The sequence below is a fragment of the Anolis sagrei genome, chromosome 1 (genome assembly GCF_037176765.1).
Source record: "Anolis sagrei isolate rAnoSag1 chromosome 1, rAnoSag1.mat, whole genome shotgun sequence".
NCBI lineage: Eukaryota > Metazoa > Chordata > Lepidosauria > Squamata > Dactyloidae > Anolis > Anolis sagrei.
This window is the reverse complement of record NC_090021.1, coordinates 25,231,873-25,241,962: the sequence shown is the minus strand read 5'-3', so window position 1 is coordinate 25,241,962 and position 10,090 is coordinate 25,231,873. Positions and strand designations below refer to the sequence as shown.

General features: G+C 45.3%; 1 protein-coding gene across 4 annotated transcripts in view; it reads right to left on the bottom strand.

Annotated features, from left to right (window-relative positions):
• Positions 1-230: 230 nt before the first annotated feature.
• The window catches only part of LOC132761515 (phosphofurin acidic cluster sorting protein 2-like), a 290,761-nt gene continuing 280,901 nt past the window's right edge, over positions 231-10,090 (bottom strand). For all 4 annotated transcript variants that reach the window (XM_060754450.2, XM_060754451.2, XM_060754452.2 and 1 more), the window contains 4 exons: positions 6,434-6,575; positions 3,815-4,038; positions 3,310-3,423; positions 231-2,379 (listed from right to left, as the gene is read on the bottom strand). In XM_060754450.2, coding sequence (XP_060610433.2) covers positions 2,264-2,379; positions 3,310-3,423; positions 3,815-4,038; positions 6,434-6,575 — 596 coding nt within the window. In that variant the 3' untranslated portion in view covers positions 231-2,263. The remainder of the gene's footprint in view (positions 2,380-3,309; positions 3,424-3,814; positions 4,039-6,433; positions 6,576-10,090) is intronic.

Below are 10,090 nucleotides of genomic sequence, written 5' to 3'. Positions count from 1 at the left end.
CTTAAAACCCCCTTCATTTTCAAAAGTAGTTTGCCATATGGCAGGAGCAAAAATGACTGCAGCCCTGCTTGCCAGCGGTGATGGACCACTTCCCCATCCATGCTGTCCAATACATGCTCCAGGTTGGGGATGGCTGGACAAATGTTTTAACCCAACCAAGATTGTCATTCCTTTAGAGGTCAAATACCACATTTTGACTTGACGCACAAGACCATGCTGACACACTCGAGTCACAATGGTACCAGCATTAATTTATTAAAATTAATCCAGAAAGCAACCTTACATTAAGTTTTAACAAAAATAGAATCTTGTAAAAAATGGGGTTAACCCACCATCCCTGCTCTCCTAACCACAAGCAGCTGTGTCCGCCGCGCAGGCGCAACACCACAGTTTAGGTCTCTTGAGTTCGGTAGGATACACTTTCAAGGCAGGGGAAGGTTGGCTTGGCAGTTCTAATGACACAAGCTTCCAGGTGGGTCAAGGCCCTGGCCGTGAAGCCCGTGTGCTTCAGGAGTTAGGAGGAGGGAAGGGGACGCTTGTGAATCCAGTGAGGGAGGGCGAGGAGGGGCCAGTAGCTGCCACAGGAAGTCTACCCTTAGGACACCTTGCTGCATTCACTGGTTCTTGTGTTCTAGTTCCCTTGTTCAATAGGAGGACTTAAAATAGAGCAGGAGAGTGGGAAGGATACTTCCTAATCGCACCTCCCTCCTGTCCTGCCTGCCACTGCATCTGACCCTGCCAACGGATCTCACGCCTTCTTTGTGAATCTGACATGGCAAAAGGAACCTGATACTGCAGTGCAGTGAAGGTAGAACTTGGGTCCACCTCCATATCTGAGGACTACTTGCAGCCCTGTAGCCACCACGCTCTTGTCTGGGGAGAGTGCAAGTGGGGCTGACTACTGTTCAACGACTCATAAGCTGGTTTCATCACAAGTACATGCCTTTCCCGCTGGGACCCTGTTTCGCCTGGCAAGAGCAGTAGTTCTCCTTATCACCTTACCCAGGCAACTGCAGTAGGGAAGTAGACTTATTCCTATTCCTTAATAGATCTTTTTGTGTTCTGCTTTCTTTACATCCTCCATAAAAGCTAAAGCAGAAGAACTAGGGGAGAAACACCTAACCTCTCCCTCCTTCTCCCTTCATCGCCTTTGTTGCTTAGAGCAAATTTTCTTTCCCATTCCACTGGAAGGGCCTTCGATGGTTCTTCCTTTCACTGCAGCTCAATAACCCTACCTGCTGAGCAAATCCTGGACCAAACGCTATCCTAAACTGGCCATTGGTATGCCACCTCCCTATCTTGTGCTCACAGCTGATGGGTGAGGGAAAAACAACCCCTCTGTTACCTTTCACGAGAACATAGGGAAGCAACGTAGGAACGACACAAAATACTCACGGACACCCCCCTGCTCCACAAGAACAGGGTCTGCTGCAGAAACAAAAGTGGCACCTGCCTTTGCGGCCATCGCTGTACCTGTTGTTTTAATACTCTGGCCCACGCGTATTCAAAGGCGAGGAAGCCAAACAGGACTGGGAAGGGCTGGACAGGAGAGACAGGGGAAGGCTGCTTCATGTTAAAAGACAACAAAACCCCAGTAGCCCTCGGGTAGATTCTGAGAGAAAAAGAGACAGAGGACTGCAGAGTGGCACTTGTGGGCAGAAGTCCAGCTTGCCCAGAACGCTACTGGGTGAACCTGGATGAGCGATCCTAGGAGGAGGGCAATAACACACATTTCAATAAACATATTAGAAGATCGCCGTTTGTCCCAGAGACCCTGCTTTTCCCTTTCTTGCCCAAGCCAGCCAGGCAAGGCGTGGAAGGGAACTGAATCTCAGCTGCTGCGAGGAAAACACCTCGTAGTTGAAGCGGGGAGCGGCTGTATGAATCCCCTCGGCCTCTTTCATTCCTGATGCCACTTGGACAGAGAAAACCAGCCTGACATTCTAGTTACAAGAATCCAGGTTGAGAAGCTGTGTATGTATGTGTGTGTGTGTCTTCCTTTCATTTCCTAGGACCCACTTTCACATTAAAACTAAAAAAACAAAACAAAACAGGTGAGACGTAAAGCAAATCGGGATGCTCCTTGCACCGAAAAAAAAGGAGCAAGCGAGGCCCTGGCCAGACTTAGTCTCCAGCACTGGGCAGTCAGTCAGTCAGTCATTTGAAATCCAAGAAGCCCGACAAGTCTCTCTCCTCTGTCATTCAGTCTGGCAAAGCCCTGGTACTTCCAGAGGCTGCCTGTTTGTTGTTGTTGTTTTTTTAATCACACACTTTTTGTGTAGCCAAAGATGCCGATCGGGAAATGCTTGACATGTGTTGGCCACTGTGCAGCCAGCTGGAAAAACTTCACATCGTTCCACTCCACGCCATCAATGCAAACTGTAAGGGAGACAATAGGAAGACAATCTCAGGCTGGGAGCAATGATGGCACGAGCAAGGATTTTGGGTACTTGATGATGAGAGCCAAGCTGGAGCTCAGGGAGAGAAATCTTAACATCTTGGAGTTGGAAGGGACTGCAATGGCCATGATGCAACCCCTTGGCGTGCAGGAATACAGAATACAACATTCCCAAAAGATTTTTTTTCATGTCAGGAGCGACTTGAGAAAATGCAAGTTGCTTCTGGTGTGAAAGAACTGGCTGTCTGCAAGGACGTTGTCCAGGGGATGGCTGGATGTTTTACCATCCTTTGGGAGGCTTCTCTCATGTACCTGCATGGGAAGCTGGAGCTGGACAGATGGGAGCTCACCCCACTCCCCGGATTTGAACCGCCAACCTGTTGGTCAGTAGTCCTGCCAGCACAAGGGTTTAACCCATTGTGCCACTGGGGCTCTTTCCTGAAAGATGCCCATCAACTGCTATTTAGAGCCTCAAAAGAAGAAGAGTCCACCCACCTGCATCCCACAAGGCAAAGTGAGGCAAGAGTCAGGCTTCATGAAATAAGTTGTTTGTGGAAGTGACTCCAGTGAGTATATTTATGGCAATTTGGTACAGCAGGGATGGAAACTTCCCTCAGCATTGACTAGTTCAAAACATCAGGAGGTCCATGCATCTTTACTGTAGAAAAGGGGGTGGGGGCAACTTCAGTGGGTCAAGAAGCCAAGTCCCACTTGAGTTGCTGTGAGTTTTCTGGGTTGTATGCCCATGTTCCAGAAGCATTCTCTCCTGATGTTTCACCCACACCTATGGCAGGCATCCTCAGAGGTTGTGAGGTTTTGGGGATGGTACTGCCAGAACAGGCTCTATCCACTCTGTTAGGGAAACAGGAAATCAACTACGGCAAGGTTAGGGTGAAAACTGGCCAACCTACCACGCAGCATGGTGTTTTGATGTTTGGCTGTGCAGATCAGGCGTGTGATGCCCTCAATCACTTGGCTTTTCGGCTCTAAATCCTTTTCTTTCGGTTTCTTACTCAGGAACATCACTGTCAAAGATAACAATGAGAGAGTCAGAAAGAAGGAAATCCTGTCTGTAAATTGGGTCAGAGGCTTAAAAGCCTTAAAAGCACTAGATCCCATCTGATCTTGGAAACTAAGCAGGGTCAGTCCTTGTTGGTACTTGCATGGGAGACTGTCAATGAATACCAGGTGTTGAAGGCTATATTTCAGAGGAGGGAACTGGCAAAACGATCTCTGTGCCTTCCTTGCTTGAAAAAGCCTTATGAAAGTCATAGGGTTTCAAATAGGCAACGTGAAATCACAAATGTATAAACTGAGTCAGTGCTGGGATGGATTCTGCCCCATTCCTTAGAGGGTTTGTTGGATGCCCAGCCATTAGCAAAGCTGACAGAGACCACCAATGCTGCTAGCAGTTACCTTTCTTGTTCTTCTCCTTGGTGACCACAGTCATGGCCATGGTGCTGGGTGGGGTCAGCTCCCCGGGGCCTGGGATGCGGCTGACCTGCAGGGAGCGGAAATTGCTCTTCAGGGTGTTCTTGATGCCTGTTTCCCGCTTCTCGGCCTCTTTTTTCTTCTCTGGCCCTTGAGCAGTCCAATAGTCCACTTGCAGACCCATCACCTCCACACCAGGACTCAAATTTCTGGGAGGAAGCAAATACGAGTTGTAATAAAAACTTTGTAGATCAAGCAAAGCATTCAGCAAAATCCTGTAAAGTAGCTTTACAATTTCAATCTATAAGGTGAATTTTTTGAATGGATCTCTAGACACAGATGAATAGGTTAGTCTTTTAAACCTTTGATGAAAAGATATAACCCTGCAAATGCTACCAATACATAATTGACATATCATAACAAGATTTCCCAAAACAGGAAATCAGGCTTCATAGAAGCTGGGTAGCATTCCGCTGATGACATGCCAATGTACGTGCAGCTTAGTCTCTTTTTGGATGGAGCATATGAAGGTATGTTCTGTCCCATCGAAAACACCTCTTCAGGAGGAGAGGCCATTGGTCAGTAGCCTTTGGGTGAATCCCGTCAACCAATTCCCAAACCATGTGACAGTAGCATTGTTTAGTCCACATTTAAGTATCTTCTTTGTGAGAATGTCATGGGGAACTTTGTCAAAGGCCTTACTAAAGTCAAGATATGCTACATCTATGGCATTTCCTTTATCTACCAAGCTTGTAACTCTATCAAAAAGGATATAAGGTTTGCCTGGTATGACTTGTTTTGAGAAGCCCATGTTGATGCATTCCTTTCTAAGTGCTTACAGACTGTCTATTTAATTATCTGCTCCAGAATCATTGCTAGTATTGATGCCAAGCTGATTGGGCAGTCACTGTTTGGGTCTTTCCTCTGCTTTGAAGATGGGGACATTAGTTGTCTCCTTAGTCATTTTCTGTATGTTGCACCAGAGATTTCTCATGGGTGTTGTAGTTCAACCTTTGATTGTGCCTACACCTGATCTCTCTGGGGATTCTGATGACACTCCGGATTCTGGGTCTGCAAGTCAGCAGGAGAGCCAGCAAGAGATTTTAAGCCCTGCAAATGAGCTGTGTCTGAAGGCCACATTCCTGAAAGTCAGTACAGTAGGGAAGCAAGGTCAGGAATAGATCTGAGCTAAGAATGAAAATGAAAGTCCAGGTGGACAGACTAATGAGCGGTTAGATAGGAGATTTATGTTCCGTCAACATAGAGCTTCCCAGGAGGGTTTATGAAGGTCAAGATGCCGATTAGCCAAGAAGTCCATATCAGTTTCCCAGGGGAGAAAGCATGATTTTCTCTCTATATTAGCTAGCCCAGTAGATGGGTCTGTTAATCCAGGCAACATTGGTGCTTGAGTATAGATCTATTGTCAAGTCAAGGGATTTCTGGTTTCATTTTCCGTGTTTCCTTTTGTTCACATCTCATGATTCCAAGTTGTGAGGACTGTTTCTGAATCTCATGTTTTGGATTTATCCTGCTTTTCTATTCCTGTACTTTGATTTCTGGGTCTTATTCATTATATTTGGACTTTGGTTTTTTATACTCTTTTGCTGAATTGCTTCTCATATATATTCTTCAATAAATTACTGTGCTATTTTAACTTGAACTGGAGTGTGTGTTCAGTACAGAGGTGGTTTCCAGCCTTGGAGTGCAAGAATGGGAGCAGATGGGAATGCCAATGATAAAGGAATGGACACTTGACAATCTCAGTGGCTGTTTAATAGTAAGGGGGTTGAAGGGTGAGGGGTGGTGACACCAAAAACCACTACATAGCGAAACTGTATGCAATTATTGTATAGGACTCCAGCAAATGTTCATTTTGCTTTTGTTTCTATTGAAGGATTATTTAATCTAAGAAGGACATTCAAATGCCCTGTACTTAGTCTATGGGTGAAAACAGAAGGTGACATACATTTAGTCAACTGGCTATATAGTACAAAAGAGCCAGCTGTAATCCTTTATCTCTGCTGCTCTCTTCTTACACAGTGAATGTAGTTTTATCCAAATGGCCCTCCTCCCACCTGAGCTTTAATCATTGAGGACATTTCTATACTGCATTAAAAAAAATCCCAATGCAGTTTACAATATTGAAATGTTAAAAATCCATAATATGCCATAAAACCAAGTAATAAAATAATAAAACAGCTATAAAACATCAAGATCAGTCATTAAAATCACCAACTGTGTCAAAGACTGATCTGGTCTTGCCTAATCTGGTGTAATAAACCACAAACCCACTGGCACTGCCCATCTGTTAATACCCCAACTGTGTGGCACTGATACTGGGGCTATATTTGCTATTTGAAGTTAAGGACAAGACTGTCTCCTCTCCTCAAATCACATAAAGAAACTGGCTGGGATGTCAGTTGAAATATATTTCAGCACTAGCAATGGGACAATGCCCATCACAGCCATGCACAAGTTGAGAAGAACACAAGCCGAGAAGCCAGAAAGCCCAAGGGCAAGAGCAGGAAGACTGCCATGATGCCTCCAGTGTTTGCTTCACTTTGATAGGACTGGCCCCGACTGAGATGGGTGGAATGTGCTTACCCGGCCCCTGAGAGCCCACTGCTAACAGATGGGGAAGGCGGAGGGGTGCCCACTGCCTCCTTGGTATAGGGAACACTTCCACCAGATGGAGAGGAAGAGCTCAGCAGTGAAGTGGTGCAGATGGTAGCATCATCAGAATCAACTACGGAAAGAAAAGGGAGAAGAAAAGTCTGATTATAAGGAACAAGTTCTTGATTCCTTGTCTGAATCCTTGGCAGCAGAACTAATATAAGGGAGTGCCCCATGCCTGGTGGCCCTGAGGCCATGTTGGCTACTAGTAACTGCTTGACTTTGGCTTTTCCGTACTGTTATGCAAAGGAAGCACGCTGGAGAGGGGCATCCACTCTTTGCCAAGAAAGGCAGGAGTGTTGTCTTCTGGCTCTTCCACAAAATGACTTGTTTGGAAAAGTTTTCAGTCAACTCCAATTCAGCCAGTGCTGAAACTCCAATTCAGTGGTGAATCAAAATGCACCATAATATGGATTGACTAAAGTCTCCATCATCCCCAGCCAGAGGGATGGCTAACTGGTAGATGCTGAATCTACCAGATAGCTATTTGCTGGAGCAAATGTGGCTTGTGTGATCCCAATTCTTTTCTTGGCCTCTCAAACTCCTCAAAGCTCTTCAAAAAATTCAGTGAAAAAGACAGCTAACAACAACTACTACTATCATTATTTATTTATTTACCATACTTATACCCCGCCCTTCTTAACCCCGAAGGGGACTCATGGCAACTTTACACATACTCAAATATTCAATGCCTTAAAAACAGCATACAATTAAAATAAACATTTAAATTAAGATTAAAATTAATACACATTAAAACAGTTAAAAACATTACATCCATTACTAAAACCACGCCATCTACCATTGTAATCCGGGGCCATGCCAATAGTCATTGAACATATACCATGTCTGTTGAGACTCAGCGTCTGTCTCATGCACCTACTACTAGTAGTAGGAGGAAACGTAGCTTAGAGAATGATGAAGCTCAGCGGCAGCTGAAAAGGATCAGGGATTTGTTCCTAGAGACGACCGATGAGGAAGATTTTGCAGGTTTTACTCGCGAGGAAATGGAGCTGGATGATTACAGAGGTGTAAAAAGAGTAGCCAGCAGCTCAAATAGCGATGTAGGATCTGTTGCTAAACGCCTGAGAGTTGTAGCAGATTGTGGGGAATTTGACAGTGAAGAGGAAAATCTGGATTGGACTAAAGTGCAAGAAGTCATGGATGTCCTTAACGCCCCCACCTCAAGCGATGAATTCCAGGGGTTTCAGGATAGTTGGGATGTAGATAATTCCTTGCAGGATGGAGCACGGAGTGCTGACTGGCAACAATGGCGCAGCATGGATTCACCTGAGGAATTGGACCCAGCTGACAGTAACTCCAGCGATTCGGATGAGATTTAAGCAGCAGCTTGGGGACAGACTAATCGCAGAGTTCAAAGTGTCGCATGCCGTGTGCCTTGTGTTAACTCCTGCCTGAGTTCTTGTTACAGCTTCGTGTTACCTGATCCTGTGAACAACCCTGCTGGTTCCTGACTCGTGAGTCTTCTGTGCTTTGACCCTCGGACTGCCTGACTACGCCCCTGCTTAATCCTGTTAACTTCGTTGAACCGCTCCTCATGAGGATTGCTGTATGCTGTTTCGTTGGCTTTTGGAATGGACTATGTTTTCTTGCTGAATTCAAGCTGTTTGTTTTGGTTTAAGAAAGACTTTCCTTTTCGTCAGCCAAGCTGACTGGGACTGCTTTGTTTACTTCTCTGCTGCCTGCAAGCCTCTCTAATTTACATCTCTGAAGCAAGAGTCTCCTTTGTTTTGTTAATAGACATTAAACACCTTCTTTTAACTCTAACGGTGCCGTTTGTGTTCCTGCCTGGCCTGGGTCTTGACAATGTCCTTCTACTGCACTTCTCCAAAGGCTTGATCCCAAAGCCAGGTTTTCACTCTCCTCTTGAAGGCCAGGAGAGAGGGGGGCTGATCAAATATCACTGGGGAGGGAGTTGCACAGCTGAGGGGCCACCACTGAGAAGACTCTGGCTCTTGTTTCTGCCAACCATGCCTGCAAAGGAGGCGGGACTGAGAGCAGGGCCTCACCTGATGATCTTAATCTCCAAGGTGGTTCATAGGGGTAGATATGTTCAGACAGGTAAGCTGGGCCAGAACAGTTTAGGGCTTCATAGGTTAAAGCCAGCACTTTGTATTCTGCTTGGTAGCAAACTGGCAGCCAGTGGAGCTGACGTAATATTATTACCATTATTATTAATTGTTGTAGTAGTAATTATTCACTCACTTCTCCTCACAGCTTGTGGTGAGGCACAACATTGCCACAAGCACTTCCAAAACCTAGTAGTTCATCTTTTAATGTCAATTGACCCATTACTTCCTCAGCAACAGAAAATGGCCAAGAACTGGCTAAAACCCCTTAAGTGCAAATTGAAAGTAGACTTCCATTCACTTCCACCTAATTTCTGGTGAACAAATGCTATGGTGTAGTCCACCATGTGAATCATGAGTCCCCAGAAGTTGGCTGCTAACCAGTGCACATCCAAAATTTGGCCATTTCTTCCCCAAACTGGATGACAATTCATGCCGCCTGTCCACGTGATTTCCTCATCCATTATTAAAATATTTGCAACCTCTATTTTGCCACAAATGTGTTCTGTTGCCTGTGTCCCTTTGTCCGCTGGCAACTCCACCAGGAAAAGAAATGGATTGGCATTTCCTCATAGTGTCCTATTCATTTTTTTACCTGCTCTGATAAAATAATGTGTATTATCAAGCATACTTGTTCCTCCAGTTAAGTATTCTCAGTTAATGTCAACATGTATCATCCAGTACCACATGTGTGTTCCTTTACTGCAATAGTTCTCAACCTGTGGGTCCCCAGATGTTTTGGTCTACAACTCCCAGAAATCCTAACAGCTGGTAAGCTGGCTGGGATTTCTGGGAGTTGTAGGCCAAAACACCTAGGGACCCACAGGTTGAGAACCACTGCTTTACTAGATCCACACAGATCTAGTACTAGATTCCCAACTGTTAATATAACCAAGTTGGAGTGTTAGGGTCATTGTAGAATGTCACCAACATCCATGCTTGTTCTTTACAAGGCTTACATTGTTTACTGACACAAAGCAAGGGCTCAGGGTGACACTCAGTAATATTCCAAGAGGCTCTTTGGGGCATTTTCAAGTATGGAAAGTTAGCTTAGTCAAGAAGTGGGCATCTACCAAGACAGCTGCACTTACCCCATTTCCAACCTGCACAGGGACACCAGGTACCATCTTTGTTTGCAAGCCAATGAAGGTACAATTAAGACCTAAACCAAAATGGGAAAGTCCCGTGGCTTTCAAAATCATGAAAGTACACACATGGTTTTGGGAACACCAGGTATGGTTTGTAGGCCATATGATTTTTCAGCTCTGGCCTACTCTAAATCAGGAACAATTACATACAGTTCTCCACCTCTCCACAAAAGTCAGCATTGATACTGAAATAAAACACCACCTGAGCTCTGCGAGTGCAGCATTTTTCCAAATGAAGCAGAGATGGGGACATCCGTAGGGAGACCAAGGGGCTTGTTTATAAAGCTATTGTCCTCCCAACCCTGTTATATGCCTGTGAAACGTGGACTGTCTACAGACATGACACTCAATTC